This window comes from Pseudophryne corroboree, chromosome 1 (genome assembly GCF_028390025.1).
Source record: "Pseudophryne corroboree isolate aPseCor3 chromosome 1, aPseCor3.hap2, whole genome shotgun sequence".
Classification (NCBI taxonomy): domain Eukaryota; kingdom Metazoa; phylum Chordata; class Amphibia; order Anura; family Myobatrachidae; genus Pseudophryne; species Pseudophryne corroboree.
In genome coordinates this window covers 1,230,571,341-1,230,589,640 of record NC_086444.1, presented here as the reverse complement: position 1 = coordinate 1,230,589,640, position 18,300 = coordinate 1,230,571,341, and the positions used below count along the sequence as shown (strand labels likewise).

Sequence of the window (18,300 nt, the reverse complement as noted above, 5' to 3'; positions counted from 1 at the left end):
CCCCCCCATCCGCAGCCCATTAGATGGGGGGGGACAGCCTCGGGCTTCACCCCTGGCCCTTGGGTGGCTGGGGGGGGGACCCCTTGATTGAAGGGGTCCCCACTCCCCCAGGGTACCCCGGCCAGGGGTGACTAGTTGGATATTTAATGCCACGGCCGCAGGGCACGGCATAAAAGTGACCCCCGGCTGTGGCATTATCTGTCCAGCTAGTGGAGCCCGATGCTGGTGTGAAAAATATGGGGGACCCCTGCTCATTTTGTCCCCCGTATTTTTTGCACCAGCACCAGGCGCAGAGCCCGGTGCTGGTTTTAAAAATACGGGGGATCCCCTGTCAATTTTTTCCCTGCATTTTTAGAACCAGGACCAGCTCGAAGAGCCCGAGGCTGGTTATGCTTTGGAGGGGGGACCCCACGCCATTTTTTTTAAAGGATTTTACCGTTCCAGCAATAAAAAAATAATAAAAAAAAATAATATTTTAAAAAATATATAAATAATATTTGTGCCTCCAAAAAAAAAAAAAAAAGTACCTAATCCCTTCTAATATAAATAGATATGCTATTCCTAAAAAAAAACCACCAAAAAAAACATGTTTAAATTTTTTTTTATTGTTTTCACCCTCCAAAGTGTGGCGGATTGAAAATGACGAATTTGCTGTCTAAAAGCACTGCTGTCGAATTTCCAAACTTGAATTGAATATGCTTTGGTCGAATTGCAGCACTTGTATCATTGCAGAAAAGTCGAATTTGCAAAAATTCGAATTTCAAAAAGTCGAATTTTGAAAGTCCGTTTTTTGGTCGGAAAGCACTGAATTGCATTGGCAAATTTTTTTTTTGGGCGAAAATGACCCGAAATTCGACAATTTCGGGAATTCGACCGCAATTGCATATACCCCTATATATACCTCAGCTTAAAAGACTTACTCTTTCAAGCATCACGCTTATAGTAATAAGTGTTTTCTAGGGAACTCTCAGTTTAAAAAACCTAGTCTTGCAAACATACTTGTATTAAGTGTTTTCTTAGGAAAATACCTCAGTTTAAAAGATATATCTTCTTTTAAACGTCACACTTATTTAAGTGTTTTCTGTATTCATCAACAAAAGAAGGGCCAAATGAAGCAAACCACTTGGCTCTTAATCCTCTGACACAACAAATCAAAATTCTGTTTTATTACTGACTTGACTCTATCTAGTTCACAAAGACCTCTTAAATCACTGAGTCATAAGTTTTTTATAAATGAATAAATTGACCTCCATCAACAATAGCTTTAACGTCTTCTAACAATGTCAATTTCTGTGAATCAGTCAGGAATAAATTTTAAGTGACAAAAAGACTTAGTATGCTTTTCCATGAAGAACCTGATACCGCTATTACCAAACCTTGTATGTTAAATCTCAACTGCAGATTCGTTACATTAAAAGAGACATACAGTCCCTGGCTGTACTGGATTTAAAAAGGCTGAGTATGTGAGTGTTCCATATCTTAACCTATTTCTATGCCATCATGTTAAACGTTTATAATCAGTAGAATTTCCTTCACTAACTATAACTCTGGAACCAAGGGGTATATAATTAACAGGTAATTTATCAAAACAATACGGAAATTTATCACCAATAAATTTTTCTATCACCACCTTATCAACATGACATCCCACAACTGTTGCAAAACTTGTCTTAGGTTCCCTACAAAACTGAAATCACTGTTTTGCAATATTCCTTTAAATTCACAACATTCAAACTCAATAGCAGGATTATACCACAAAAACTCTGACACGTCATTTAAAAATAAAACCACATTTTTTTCTTGCAAAAGTGAAACTGAAACTTATAACTTTATCAGCACACACAGAAAAATAATGAATGTTTTTCAAACAGACAATTGGGTCCAAATGATCGCATATGGCTTACCTAAGCAGATGAACAGACCAATGGACTGTATACAAGTACTGACCGAGTAATCAGGTTGACAAATAATCAATCTTCACATTACTTACCCAGGTATGTCAGTAGTTGCATACATCCAGCAGTCGCGTCGTCATCTGATGTTGGTAGCTATTATTGATCCCGGCAAAGAACCCCCATGTAACTGTCGGAGATAAGCCTCCTCCTATCAAGTCCCTTCAATTGTCTGTCCGATACCGTTTGTTTACCAATCGATTGGGAATCCCAGAAAGCAGACAACACACAGGGTTATGTCGGCAAGATGAGACTAAAGCTCGTTTATTCAACAGGGCGTTATATAGCAAAAAAACACTTCCATGAACACTTGATACACATCACATAGTCAAGCAATAATGCATCTTTTCTCAGAACTCCTCACTAGCTGACACCCTCCTTTGTGTCCTTCACAAGAAGTCTAAACACATGAGAAACTGTCTAATAACATATATTCTAGACTATAGCTACAACCTTACTTCTCACAGAACGTACTAACTGTGAAATGTCAGCATTCTTATGATTTCTTAACAAAGCATCCTTCTTATTCACTACAACATGGCTGCTATTTAAACAAAATGGTTGATACTGCTTAAGGTCAATACATCTCTTTCACACAATACGTGTATGAGTATGAAATAAAATATATTACTGTGGAACCACCTTCACCCACAGTGTCACACAATACATGTATGAGTCAAAAATAATAATCGAACACTGGCGGCTAATTTCACCAACAGTGTCGCACAATACATGTATGAGTATGAAATTAAATATATTACTGTAGTACCACCTTCACCCACAGGGTCCCACAATACGTGTGTGAGTATGAAATAAAATATATTACTGTGGTACCACCATCACCCGCAGTGTTGCACAATATGTGTGTGAGAATGAGAGAAAATATATTACTGTGGTACCACCTTTACCCACAGTGTCGCACAATATGTGTATTAGAACAAAATAAAATCTATTACTGTGGTACCACCTTTGCCCAAAGTGTTGCACAATACGTGTATGAGTACGAAATAATAATAAACAGCGGTCTGACCGCAGTGTTACAGTACTTATCAGATAGTCGCCACCTATGGGGGAGTGTATTTTCGCTTTGCAAGTGTGCAAACACTGTTGCAGCCGACGGCACAAAAAAGTTTTTTGCAGTTTCTGAGTAGCTCTGGACTTACTCAGCCCTTGCGATCACTTCAGTCTTATTGGTCCCGCAATTAACGTCAGACATCCGCCCTGAAAACGCTTGGACACGCCTGCGTTTTTCCAAACACTCCCAGAAAACGGTCAGTTGACACCCATAAACGCCCTCTTCCTGTCAATCACCTTGCGATCGGCTGTGCAAATGGATTCTTCGTTAAATCCATCGCCCAGCACCAATCCTCTTTGTACCTGTACGACGCGCCTGCGCATTGCGGTGCATACGCATGCACAGTTTTTCAGAGATTTAACCTGATTGCAGCGTTGCAAAAAGTTGCTAGCGATCGATCAACTCGGAATGACCACCATAGTGCGATGCTATAAGGACAAAGTGCCTCATACAGTGTGGCGCTATAAGGACCACACACCTTGTACAGTCAGGAACATACATCTGGTACATGCATCCAGAAGTGATGCGTGTTGCTCTTGCAATGTAGCATTGTTTGCTCCATCCAGATACAGTATTTTTACTCTGTTCCTAGGTGAAGATAAGCCTGGGTGTATTATAGGGGTATGGGACTCAGGGTAGACAGTGTCTAGGTCGACACCTATTAGTCGACAGTGGCTAGGTCGACACAGGAAATGGGTCAAGACAGCCATTAGGTCTACTTGAACAAGGTCGACATGGAGTTTTTAATGTTTTTTGGTGTTGTTTTCTCCGTAAAGTGACGGGGAACCCCAATTAGTGCACCGTGTCCCCTCGCTTCGCTCTACACGCTTCGGGCAAGATGCCTCGGTCCGCTACTGGTGCGCGCAGCAGAGGTTACTGTTCCCCGTGGATCGGAAAGTATGACAAAGTTAAAAAAAATGCAAAAAATTTGAAAAACTCATGTCGACCTTTTTCCACGTCGGCATAATGGTTGTGTCAACCTATTTCCTGCATCGGCCTAAGGTGCGTCGACCTATCATGTGTCGACATATGCAGTGTCGACCCAGAGTCGGGATACCGTATTACAGTAAGTACAGCAACTTTGTGACTCAGTTCCTATCTACTGAGATGGATTAGCTTCTGCTCTGGCTCCAGCAGCAGAAGTGACAGACGCTGTGAGGGATATGGTACTTTAAGTACAGTGTAAGCAGCCCAGTTATGTCATGTATGTAACTGAGCTGAGTAGCACCCAGCCTGCTTGTTACATTAATGGTAAATGGCGTCTTAACTTACTTTTTTGGCAGAATAGTTACATACTGGTGTAATTGTACTATGTACACGATCAGTGATATACCCCTGTGCAGTCTCCTATATCCACTTACAGGTGGAATTCAAGAAGTTCATAGAAAGTGTCCCTGGAAACGGTATCTCAGCTGCTGAGTGATAAGAGGGCAATGGAATAAGGAATGCTGTGATTACCTTTGACCAGAGCATGGTAAATCATTATAGAACTTACCTGCGTATCAGTGGATCCCAGCCAATGCCGCCAAGTGCTACTAGAACAGGCTCTGCGCCTTATGAGAAGTCAACGAAACAGGGAGACATCTGGGACCTCCTGCAGGTTTGTCATATACATAAACCAGTAGGGCCATAGACTGGATACGAAATACAAGTGCAGAAAGAAGAGGTGGCCGACCTCTGGCACATCTGAGGTTACAGTACAGAGGGCTGGTCTCACACTACCTCTGGCACTTCTGGGGTTACAGTACAGAGAGCTGGTCTCACACTACCTCTGGCACTTCTGGGGTTACACTACAGAGAGCTGGTCTCACACTACCTCTGGCACTTCTGGGGTTACAGTACAGAGAGCTGGTCTCACACTACCTCTGGCACTTCTGGGGTTACAGTACAGAGAGCTGGTCTCACACTACCTCTGGCACTTCTGGGGTTACACTACAGAGAGCTGGTCTCACATTACCTCTGGCACTTCTGGGGTTACAGAACGAAGGGATAGTCTCATACTGTACCTACCTCTGGCACTCCTGGGGTTACAGTACAGAGGGCTGGTCTCAAACTACCTCTGGTACTTCTGGGGTTACAGTACAGAGGGCTGGTCTCACACTACCTCTGGTACTTCTGGGGTTACAGTAGAGTGGACTGGTCTCACACCTACCTCTGGCACTTCTGGGGTTACAGTACAGAGGGCTGGTCTCACACCTACCTCTGGTACTTCTGGGGTTACAGTACAGAGGGCTGGTCTCATACTACCTCTGGCACTTCTGGGGTTACAGTACAGTGGACTGGTCTCACACTACCTCTGACACTTCTGGGGTAACAGTACAGAGGACTGGTCTCACACCTACCTCTGGTACTTATGGGGTTACAGTACAGAGGGCTGGTCTCACACTGCCTCTGGCACTTCTGGGGTTACAGTACAGTGGACTGGTCTCACACCTACCTCTGGCACTTCTGGGTTACAGTACAGTGGACTGGTCTCACACTACCTCTGGTACTCCTGGGGTTACAGTACAGTGGACTGGTCTCACACTACCTCTGGCACTTCTGGGGTTACAGTACAGTCGACCTGTCTCACACTATCTCTGGCACTTCTGGGGTTACAGTACAGTGGACTGGTCTCACACTACCTCTGGTACTCCTGGGGTTACAGTACAGTGGACTGGTCTCACACTACCTCTGGCACTTCTGGGGTTACAGTACAGTCGACCTGTCTCACACTATCTCTGGCACTTCTGGGGTTACAGTACAGTGGACTGGTCTCATACTACCTCTGGCACTTTTGGGGTAACAGTACAGAGGGCTGGTCTCACACTACCTCTGGCACTTCTAGAATTACAGTACAGAGGGCTGGTCTCACACTATCTTTGGCACTTCTGGGGTTACAGTATGGAGGGCTGTCTCACGCTACCTCTGGCACTTCTGGGGTTACATTACAGAGGGCTGGTCTCACACCTACCTTTGGCACTTCTGTGGTTACAGTACAGAGGGCTGGTCTCACACCTACCTCTGGCACTTCTGGAGTTACAGTATGCTTATCACTTATCTCTGGCTCTTCTTTAGTGACACCATGGAGAGCTAGTCTCCTACCTACCTCTGGCACTTCTGGGTTACAGTATGGAGGGCTAGTATTATACCTACCTCTGGGGTTACAGTATGGAGGGCTGGTCTCCTACCTACCTCTGACACATCTGGGGTCACAGTATGGAGGGCTGGTCTTTTACCTACCTCTGGAAGTTATGGGGTTACAATATGGAGGGCTGACTTCCTACTTACCTCTGGCACATGTGTGGTTACAGTATGATGGACTGGTCTTATATCTACCTCTGGCATGTCTGTAGTTACACTATGGATGGCTGGTCTCACATTTACAGTACCTCTTCTATGTTTACAGTAAGGAGGGCTGGTTTCTTACCTCTCTGGTACATCTATGGTTACATTATGGAGGGCTGGTCTCCTACTTAGCTCTAGCACTTCTGGGGTTACAGTGTGGAGGGCTGGTGTCACACCTATCTGTGGCACTTCTGTCGATAAAGTATGGTAGGCTGGTCTCTTACCTTCCCCTTGCAAGTGGTACTTCTGGGGTTACAGTGTGGAGGGTTGGTCTCCAACCTACCTCTGGTACTTCTGAGGGTTACAGTATGGAGGTCAGATCTCTCACCTACCTCTGGCCCTTTTGGTTTACACTATGTATGTTCCTAGTCAACCTCTGCTTTGAAAGATGTTTTTTCTGTGTAAGTTCATCTGTGTATTAATCTAACAGGCAAAGCTCTAAGCTGGAGTCTTAGTCCATACAGTAGTTCTATAAGTAGAAATGAGCAAAGCTGCCACAAACATTTTTGTAAATCACACCTTGCAGTGGAACCCTCCACCTCACAGAGGTGTGACATTCCGGCCACATCATCTTTCAGCTTCAGCTTTGCTTCTCCATTGCAGAAAGCCCATTTGATACTTAAACTGTATCTGTACATTTGAATTACACAAGATTTATGTCTCTCTGTAGAACTGGGACCATGATGAACCATTCATTCTGCTCTGTGGTGTTGTCGGGTATGGGGTAAATGTAAATTCTGACAGCTGCTCTTGAGAAATACTGAGGCCAAATGGTATAAATATAAGTCAGTGATAATCGTGTCTGGATCTCTGCTATTTGGAAAATAAATGCAGATCTATATAGACAAAGGGGGCAATTCAATTCTAGGTGAAGTCGCAGAGAATTGCATTATCCCACCATGGTATGATTTACTGCAAAGGGAAAATGTACAATGTTGGTGCGGAAAGATTCTGGCTTCCAGATCGTCTGCCCTCCACGTCACTGCTACCTGTATCACCGCTAATTGAATAATTCCCTTAGAGTTGTATTTACTGGGGGAATACAATATATTAATTGGTGATTCTGTACTTACACAACGGATTATCTTTATTGATCCTATAAATCTCACCGTTACCAGAATCACAAAATTGGTCCTTGTTATGGCGTACCATTTCATTTATCATTTATTTTATTGACCTACAGTATTTAAAAATGTATTCCTAGACAGTATAGTCTAAAGGAGCTGGGTGGATTCCACAGGTTTATTCTCCCCCAGATTTTATTGCAGACTGAAGTGGAATAATTTGATTTAAACAGGGGCTCTTCATCAGATATGACTTCTTATAAACTTCCTAGATTGACATTAAATGGTTGAAATGTAAGCCTCTCTTGCGTGGAAGCTGCATTCCTGAGATGTGCTGGGAATGACAGGGAACAGCCCTGAATATTTGTCTCGTCCACCGCTAAATTCTATGTTTCTACGACGTCATTATGGTAACAGCCCGCTGATTGGCCGGTGGCCCTACAAATGACAGAATGCACGTTGGTTCCGCTACTTGTGGGAGCAGCACTGTATGTACATACAGAGCTGCTGTGTCCAGAGGGATCGTGACCTTTATTTTGTTGTTTTAACCCCTTGATGCCTACTTGGAGAAGAGGACCGACCTGCACAAGAGTAGATGAGTATATATATATATATTTGTTTCCCATGCAGGCGGGATTGTACTGGAGAAGAGGACCAACTGCGTGAGTATAAGTGAGTTTATGGGCCATATTCAATTAGCAGTGATAACGGACTTTTCACGTGAAAAGTCCGGTTTTCGGGTGAAAAACCGGACTTTTCACGTGAAATGCAATTACAGCCTATTCAATTATCCTGGAAAATTTATCGGTGATCATGTTTTCACTAATTTCACTTCACCTTCTCTGAAGCAGGTGAAAAGTTGGGAAAAGTCACTATTTTAAGGTAAAAAGTGATGGAAATTGGGGTTCAAGGTATGGGACAGGTATATTGCGGTGCTTTATGAGTGGGACAGGTGTTTTTTAGGCTTGCAGATGGGAGTAATCGGTCTGTTTCCACTTTTTTTTAAAGTACCCTAAAATGACCCAAATATAACTTATACCCATTTTCATGTACCCCAAATTTAATGAGAGCATTTATTTTGCTCAAAAAAACTTGCTTTCTATCATTTTTTTGCATTTAAAAAAAAATGCATATAACCGCCATTTCACACAATTTAAGTCCCCAAAAACTCTCTAATGTGATCTCTAACACACTTCTCTTCTGTTTTCCTATGTTAGTTTAGCATTTTTTGGGGTACAGGCTGATTTCCCCATTTTCACCTGCACTTTTCACTGCAAGAATTTTCACGTGAAACCCGGTCGGAATTGAATAGGTCGAAAAATGGAGCGTTTTCGCGGCAATTTTTGGCCGATTGCCGCAAAAAAATTTCGGGCGAAAAATTGCCGCGAATTTGCGGATAATTGAATACCCTAGTATGTATTAAAGTTGTACAGTCTAAGGTGTGTGTGCACTGTTATTATTTTATTATTTCATCTACAGGGGTAAAAAAGGTACCGGCAGGATGTTCAATGGTCCGCATGCTTACACTTGTGGTTCTCAAAGCACTGGCATGCGGGGGAGGCTTGTTAGGACCTGTAATCATCTTGTAAAAGACAATATTATATTAAACTAACTTTTACTGATTGCTATCAATTCGGCACTCACCAGGTATCTCGGGAACAGCCCTGAGCTTCAGCCTGGGGCACCCTTGAGAGGGAGACCCTTTTATTGATCTGCAGAGAATCCATTGTACTTTCCCTGCGGTGTAACTCAAGTCGGTATTACTGTGCCTATAAAGAATACATTGCTAACCACAGATTATCCATCAAGGCAGCATAACAGCTGCAACTACATGTAAACCCATAGCAAGCCTTATGTCACACATTGGGGGTAATTCAGAGTTGATCGTAGCAGCAAATTTATTAGCAGTTGGGCAAAACCATGTGCACTGCAGGGGAGGCAGATATAACATGTGCAGAGAGAGTAGATTTGGGTGGGGTGTGTTCAAACTGAAATCTAAATTGCAGTGTAAAAATAAAGCAGCCAGTATTTACCCTGCACAGAAACAATATAACCCACCCAAATCTAACTCTCTCTGCACATGTTACATCTGCCCCACCTGCAGTGCAGCACGGTTTTGCCCAACTGCTAACAAATTTGCTGCTGCGATCAACTCTGAATTACCCCCATTGGTAGGAGGTAAGGCCACAACTAGCTGCTCACTGATTCTCAAGCTAAGGTCCCACAGGGGATTACTATGCTGGATATATAACTAGTCCTTACCATACTGTCTCTTTAAACTGGGACACTCATGAATTACACAGGTTCTGGGGCTGGCTTAACTCAAGACTGCATGTCACCTGGTTTTAGTCAGCCACTGAACCTGTGTAATCCATGAATGCATTGACCTCTACATTATTTTTTTTTTGCATCATCTTATCTTGGAGTAATTGGATAAATACAGTATTTTATACTGATAACTGTGTTACTGAGTAGAACATAATCTGAAATGATATACATAAAAGCTGGTAAAACAATTTACTTTTGGAAACGAACTGCATACAGACCAATTGCGGTTTATGAGCTCCTTATCAGCAGATGCTGGGTTGCCACATTGGTCAGCCCATTGTCAGACTGGGACATGAAGGTCCCACCAGTGAATGCAGTGTTTTAAGGAATAAGTGTGACGATCCATCACAGAGAGACTTGGCCAAAGGTTAGAGAAAACATGATAAGAACAAGCAATACACATGATCAATGGATTGAGACCAAATCCTCTTACACTTTCTTATATGTATCAAAGACATGCACAGAGAGAGAAAGGTAAACGGTATTCAGATAAAACAGATTATTCCATTTCTTAACATAGGGTATGGTTATAGCAGGAAGATCCAACGGCTTCTGATGCCCGGAATCAGGGATAGAGTGGCCACAATCTCCAGCAGACTCAGTCCCGGGGAGAAGCTGAGAATATAATGCAGTGACCATCTACGTATCTGCACTCTGGGCACTGGCTGCCGGATCCATATTTACATACTGTACCAGTCAATTGGTTGGCACAACATGCCATGAACAATTCTTATCTCTTACACGTGTGCAGTAAGCACCAAGATAGGGTATGTGGCAAGGGCTTGGGTATGCATGAACGGCGGTCAGGAGACCACCATTCCTGATACCTTTGCCGGGATCCCGTCCGCAGAAACCGGCAGGGGGGGCGAGCACAAGAAGTTCCTTGTGGGCTCAGTAGCGACCTGCAGTCGCCATAGGTTCTATTCCCACTCTATGGGTGTCATGGACACCGACGAGTGGGAATAGTCTCTGTTAGTCAGCATGCCAACTGTCGGGAATCTTAAGGGGCGGGATGTAGGGGAAGTGTTGTGACCGCGGTTTCCTGACCGCCAGTCACATAACTACAGTACATCCTGTGGCAAGAGCAAATTTATTGTTATTAACCCTTACTGGTATTATAATTGGTCCATAATGCTTAGCACCTCTGTCCATCCTATAATGAACATTCTTATGGAATGTGGCTGAAAACACCATATAAGGTACTACCAGCTATCTCTCAGGAGCCCACTGTACAGTGCATCCGGAAAGTAGCGGCCTTATTCCAATACCCCATAATGACAATGTGAAAAAAGTTTTTTTGAGAATTTTGCAAATTTATTAAAAATAAAAAGCTTGGAAATCACATGTACAGAAGTATTCGAAGCCTTTGCCATGAAGCTCAAAATTGAGCTCAGGTGCATCCTGTTTCCACTGATCATCCTTTAGATGTTCCTACAGCTTAATTGGAGTCCACCTGTGGTAAATTCAGTTGATTGGACATCATTTGGAAAGGCACACACCTGTCTATATAAGGTCCCACACTTGACAGTGCATGTCTGAGCACAAACCAAGCATGAAGTCAAAGGAATTGTCTGTAGACCTCCGAGACAGGATTGTCTCGAGGCACAAATCTGTGGACGGGTACAGAAAAATATCTGCTGTTTTGAAGGTCCCAATGAGCACAGTAGCCTCCATCATCCGTAAATGGAAGAAGTTCGGAACCACCAGGACTCTTCCTAGAGCTGGCCAGCCATCTAAACTGAGTGATCGGGGAGAAGGGCCCTAGTCAGGGAGGTGATCAAGAACCCGATGGTCACTTTGTCAGAGCTACAGCATTCCTCTGTGGAGAGAGGAGAACCTTCCAGAAGGACAACCATCTTTGCAGCAATCCACCAATCAGGCCTGTATGGTAGAGTGGCCAGATGGAAGCCACTCCTTAGTAAAAAGCACATGGCAGCCCACCTGGAGTTTGCAAAAATGCACCGGAAGGACTCTCAGACCATGAGAAACAAAATTCTCTGGTCTGATGAGACAAAGATTGAACTCTTTGGAGTGAATGCCAGGCATCATGTTTGGAGGAAACCAGGCACCGCTCATCACCAGGCCAATACCATCCTTACAGTGAAGCATGGTAGTGGCAGCATCATGCTGTGGGGATGTTTTACAGCGGCAGGAACTGGGAGACTAGTCAGGATAGAGGGAAAGATAAATGCAGCAATCCTGGATGAAAACCTGCTCCAGAGCGCTCTTGACCTCAGACTGGGGCAACGGTTCATCTTTCAGCAACGACCCTAAGCACACAGCCAAGATATCAAAGGAGTGGCTTCAGGACAACTCTGCGAATGTCCTTGAGTGGCCCAGCCAGAGCCCAGATTTGCATCTGATTGAACATCTCTGGAGTGATCTGAAAATGGGTGTGCACCGGCACTTCCCATACAACCCGATGGAGCTTGAGAGGTGCTGCAAAGAGGAACGGGCGAAACTGCCCAAAGATAGGTGTGCCAAGCTTGTGGCATCATATTCAAAAAGACTTGAGGCTGTAATTGCCGCCAGAGGTGCATCAACAAAGTATCGAGCAAAGGCTGTGAAGTCTTATGTACATGTGATTTCTTAGTTTTTTATTTTTAATAAATTTGCAAAAATCTCAAAAAACTTTTTTCACATTGTCATTATGGGGTATTCGGTGTAAAAATTTGAAGGAAAACATGAATTTATTCCATTTTGAAATAAGGCTGTAACGTAACAAAATGTGGAAAAAGTGAAGCGCTGTGAATACTTTCTGGATGCACTGTATATCTAATGCCAGTGTTACGGCCATTCTCAGACAGATGCATGGACAACAACTGCATGAATACAATCTCCATCCCAGGCCTCACTGGGACCAACCCACGTGCTTCAACAGCAAACCGTGTAGAAATACCAATGTGTCCACATACATCTCCTCCGTGCACTACAAGTCTCGTTACACATAACGCATAAACGCCGCACCATTCGGTAGCGCCAAGCGTCTTTTCAGGTGACCTTTTCTGTTAAAATGTTTTATGCTGATAAAAATTATGTCATAAACCTGACTTTTTTCACTCATGTTCTAAGTAATTTCCTTGTGACTTACCTCTGCCACCTGACCTGCAGGTCAGGATTCCTGCTTATTCCTGTTTTAGAATCTGATGCACAGGCATCACCATCTTGGAACATGTCAGCTGACTGCATTCCCCCAGTTAGAATGCTTCTCACCTCAGCTGACACCAGCATCCAATCAGTGACCTGCAATTCCTTTGTAATGACTCTTCAGAAAATCAGCCAGAGCAGTAAGTCTCTTCCCTGAGAGAGAGTATGTTAGCCAGCTCCTGCTTACAGCAAGCTATTCAGCAAACCCTGGCTCCTAAGTGTGTTTCTCAGGTCCCTGGTAACACAAAGTCCTGCTTCTTCAGCAACAGTGTATTCTCACTTCAGTCATAAATCTGTCTTCAGTAATCCGCAGAGTTCACTAAAGCCTGCAGTATCCTCACCCTCAGCTTGTGCCTGTGTCTATCCTGCTAAATCTCACTTCATGCTAATTATCTCCGAGTGAATTCATCTGTGTCTTTAGCCTTGAGGATTCTGACTGCAGTGATCACAGACCTTCAAGCAAGTGCTACTGCAGTGCATGGAGCAAGATCTTGAATCCTGTTGTGCTGTTAACTCCTGAACTTCCAGTAGTACATTCAATATAGCAAGTACCCACCTATATTTCCAGCCAATGTTTCAGTGGCCCATGCAACGTAGCTTTCCTGCCATATTCCTAGGCTCCATGTTCCCACAACTTGTCTCCTGTTCCATTGATTCCTACTCCTGTGAATTACCAGTTTCAGCCAGTGGTGCTCTTCATTTAGACACTAGCTAAGCTTTGTACACCATGCTCTACTACTCATTCCACAGACTACCTTCAGTCCTGCATCTGTTCCTGATCATACTACAGGTCCCAGGCAGCTGTTCGTTTTAACACAGTGTTATCAAGTGGTTGCTTCAGAGTCACCACCAGCATAAGCTGGTCCTGTATTCAAGAAGTATAACCAGTTTCAGCCCAGTCCTGTACTCAAGAAACATAACCGGTTCCAGCCCAGTCCTGTACTCAAGAAACATAACCGGTTCCAGCTCAGTCCTATACTCAAGAAGCCTAACCAGTTCCAGCCCTGTCCTGTACTCAAGAAACATAACCGGTTCCAGCGATGTCCCGTATTGAAGAAGCATAACCAGTTCCAGCCTGGTCCCATATTCAAGAAGCATAACCAGTTCCAGCCCACTCCTGTACTCCAGAAGCAGAAACGGTTCCAGGCTGCTCCTGTACTCAAGAGGTATAACTGGATCCAGCCTGGTCCTGTATTCAAGAAGCATAACTGGTTCCAGCCCGATCCTGTATTCAAGAAGCTTAATCAGTTCTAGTCTGGTCCTGTATTCAAGTAGCATAACTGGTTCCAGCCCGGTCCTGTATTCAAGAAGCTTAATAAGTTCTAGTATGGTCCTGTACTCAAGAAAAATAACTGGTTCCAGCTCAGTCCTGTATTCTAGAAGCATAACTGGATCCAACCCGGTCCTGTATTCAAGAAAAATAACTGATTCCACCCCGATCCCGTATTCAAGAAGCTTAACCAGCTCCAACCCAGTCCTGTTTTCAAGAAGCATAACTGGTTCCAGCCTGGTCCTGTACTCCAGAAGCATAACCGGATCCAGCCCGGTCCTGTACTCAATAAGTATAACCCATTCCAGACTGGTCCTGTACTCAAGAAGCATAACCAGTTCCAGCCCGGTCCAGTACTCAAGAAGCCTAACCGATTCCAGCCCGGTCCAGTACTCAAGAAGCATAACTGGTTTCAGCCCTGTCCTGTATTCAAGAAGCATAACCAATTCCACCCTGGTCCTGTATTCAAGAAGCTTTACCGGTTCCACCCTGGTCCTGTATTCAAGAAGCATAACCGGTTACAGGCCAGTCCTGTACTCCAGAAGCATAGCTGAATTCAGCCCGGTCCTGTACTCAAGAAGTATAACCGGTTCCAGACTGGTCCTGTACTCAAGAAGCATAACCGGTTCCAGCCCAACCTGTATCCTGGGAGGTATCAGCCTTGCTGGTTGTAGGCTTTATAAGAAGCCTAATCTAGTTCCAGTCTGGACCAGTTCCACAACAGGTCCTAGTCCAGAGCAAGAAGCTCCACCAGCCCTATCCAGGTTTCGCCCTGCAGCTGTTTCATCTTTAGTCCATCTTCAGTGGTACAGACATCCAAACTTAGTTCCGGGACAAATATATTATGTATTCCCATATTCTGAGTGCGACCGAATCTGTATCTGCATACAAAATGCTATGCTGCAGTGTTTTCCAGAATATAGGCATGCCACATGTAATTTTATTGTGTGTATCCTAGTGACATTGCTTTACAAATAAGATGCATTTTAATAGAAAAATTTGCAACATAAATATGCTCGGCACTACCGAAACACGGCACAGCACAACGCAACTATAAGGGCTATTTAACGTACAAGGAGGCTAGATGTCAGTGGAGTTGACTGTAATTTCAACCCTACTGTATGCTAACAGCTCTGTTCACAGTGCTCAGTTTATTTATTTTGAGATTGCATTCTTGTTGTTCTGAAAGTAGTCCTGTAGACAATTATATTACACACTATGTGAAGATACTTGGTTGCAGATCACTTGGACACAGTGGGAGATAAAAGAAAGATGGTGGTTTGTTGAACAGAATGGGTGAGAAGCAGCACAGCACACTTCTGTAATACAACCAACATGACAGTTCCCACAATGAATCCCTGGCAGAGCATCACCTCGTAGTCTAGGGTCAGTGACTCAACTCTCCAGCCCTTAGGGTAGCCCACCTTTATCTCCCTCCTAATCCCCCCCACCCCCTGCCATGGGAGCGCCCTGTCCTGGGGGAGTTACAAAAGGTTCAGGTTGGTGGGATCTCTGCAATATCCAGCCCTCACTACCTCCCCCCAACCCCAAGTGTCATCTCTCCAAGGTGACTCCCTGCTGGGACCAAGTAGTAATTTTGAATTTCCTGTTTCATATTTGATTAAATTGTTCCCTGTTATCCAAGGCATCTATACATTCTGTTTAGATCCAGCGCTACCTAATTTTCTCCCTTATTGTTACTTCCTAAATGACTTCTACATATAATACAACCTTGGAAATCCTGCGTAGTACTGAACACGTTTTCTCCTTTTATATGTTACAGGAGAAGAACATGGCAGATTACTCCATCCGGATCTACCAGGACTCAGATTACCAGATTGTGAGAGAGATATTTGCTTGTGGCCTCCTAGAACACACCAGTGCAGCCTTCCGCCATACACTTAGCCTTTCGCACATTCGGTTCCTCCTTGCTGTGGGATCATTGGTTCCTTTACTAACCACTGGATCTATTGCCATCTCTCTTATGGTGGTAACCATCTTCTTAGTCATCCTCTGGTTCATCAACAGACATATCTTCACTTCCTACGTCCAGCAGAGCCTGGGGCAAGACATGTTGGAAATTGGGAAATATTATTGTCAGCGGGACGACTGCTGTTTCTGGGTGGCAGAGTCAGCTGGGGAGGTGGTGGGAATGGTGGCGGCTGCTCCCTTTTGTCACCCTGGTGATAAAAAACTTATGGAGCTCAAGAGGTTATCAGTACCCAAAAGACATAGAGGCAAAGGAATTGCTAAAGCCTTGTGCAGGACAGTCATCGACTTTGCCCGGAAGAGAGGGTTCCAGGCTCTGACTTTAAACACCTCAGTATGTCAGATCAGTTCTTGGAAGCTGTACGAGAAGATTGGTTTCAGGAGAACTCGCACATTTTTCCCAAACTACTACTTTGCTGAATTGATTGACTTACGTGACATCAACTACTGGTATGTTCTTCCAACACAGGACTGAAGAAGAACTGCACAGTAGCTGATGGAGATCCATGTACACCGTGATATTAATCAATCTGACTTACATGGAAAATTACTTCACAGAAAGGGTAGTGGATAAGTGGAATAGTCTCCCATCAGAGGTGGTAGAGGCTAAGACTGTAGAACAATTTAAATATGCTTGGGATAGGCATATGAATATCCTTACAAAGAATTAAGGTTCAAAAAGGGTTGAGATTACCTAAAGGATAAAAAAAAGGGGCAGATTAGATGGGCCAAGTGGTTCTTATCTGCCGTCAAATTCTATGTTTCTATGACCCACATAGCAGAGGATGCACATTCCATAAGGGCTTACAAATGAGATGAATAGACATGCAGAAATGATTATGTCCAATGTTCTGTAAATATTGTACCTATCAAAACTGCAGAGAAGTCAAGTGGAACTAAAGTAAAGTAGCTTTCTGATAGGATGAGCATAGTGTATATGGATTCTGTGATAACCATTGTGTTTTGTTCCCAGAGAGAAATGCTTCTTTTCTTTCCCTGAAAATATGTGTAGTCTTCTCTTACATAGCCCTGGCCAGATAATATGTGTAGTCTTCTCTTACATAGCCCTGGCCAGATATTATGTGTAGTCTTCTCTTACATAGCCCTGGCCAGATAATATGTGCAGTCTTCTCTTACATAGCCCTGGCCAGATAATATGTGTAGTCTTCTCTTACATAGCCCTGACCAGATAATATGTGTAGTCTTCTCTTACATAGCCCTGGCCAAATAATATGTGTAGTCTTCTCTTACATAGCCCTGGCCAGATAATATGTGCAGTCTTCTCTTACATAGCCCTGGCCAGATAATATGTGTAGTCTTCTCTTACATAGCCCTGGACAGATATTATGTGTAGTCTTCTCTTACATAGCCTTGGCCAGATAATATGTGCAGTCTTCTCTTACATAGCCCTGGCCAGATAATATGTGTAGTCTTCTCTTACATAGCCCTGGCCAGATAATATGTGTAGTCTTCTCTTACATAGCCCTGGCCAGATAATATGTGCAGTCTTCTCTTACATAGCCCTGGCCAGATAATATGTGTAGTCTTCTCTTACATAGCCCTGGCCAGATAATATGTGTAGTCTTCTCTTACATAGCCCTGGCCAGATATTATGTGTAGTCCTCTCTTACATAGCCCTGGCCAAATAATATGTGTAGTCTTCTCTTACATTTTATTTATTTATTAGCAGTTTCTTATATAGCGCAGCATATTCCGTTGCGCTTTACAATTAGAACAACAATTATAGAACAAAACTGGGCAAAGACAGACAGACAGACAGAGGTAGGAAGGCCCTGCTCGCAAGCTTACAATCTATAGGGAAATAGGCATTGATACACAAGGATAGATGCTACCTGTCACATAATGGTTCCCCAGGTTGCTAGGTTCTTAATGGGTTGTATATGATATGATCACCCAGCAATGTTGGAAGACAAAATGTGAGTTTATGTGGACTGTACAGAGGGGATGTAACTTGATAGGGAAGCTGTGAAGGTTATGTGTGTGGGTCTGAAATTTGGTAGGCTTGTCTGAAGAGATGAGTTTTCAGAGAACGTTTAAAGGTTTGGAGACTAGAGGAGAGTCTTATTGTGCGTGGGAGTGCATTCCACAGAGTGGGTGAAGCCCGGGTAAAGTCCTGTAATTTTGAGT

The 18,300-nt window shown here is 43.7% G+C and overlaps 1 protein-coding gene across 1 annotated transcript; it reads left to right on the top strand.

Moving 5' to 3' along the window:
* Positions 1-4,546: 4,546 nt before the first annotated feature.
* On the top strand, positions 4,547-16,851 carry LOC135029400 (putative N-acetyltransferase 8B). The gene is made up of 2 exons (XM_063953846.1): positions 4,547-4,627; positions 15,947-16,851. Exons 1-2 carry the CDS (start codon positions 4,547-4,549, stop codon positions 16,625-16,627), a joined length of 762 nt encoding a protein of 253 aa, XP_063809916.1. The 3' UTR covers positions 16,628-16,851.
* The last annotated feature ends 1,449 nt before the right edge of the window (positions 16,852-18,300 follow it).

Coding starts and splice junctions, on each gene's coding strand:
- LOC135029400 (XM_063953846.1), top strand. CDS start 4,547: ATGCCGCCAAGTGCTACTAGAACAGGCTCTGCGCCTTATGAGAAGTCA. Junction 4,628..15,946: donor ACATCTGGGACCTCCTGCAG/GTTTGTCATATA, acceptor TATATGTTACAG/GAGAAGAACATGGCAGATTA.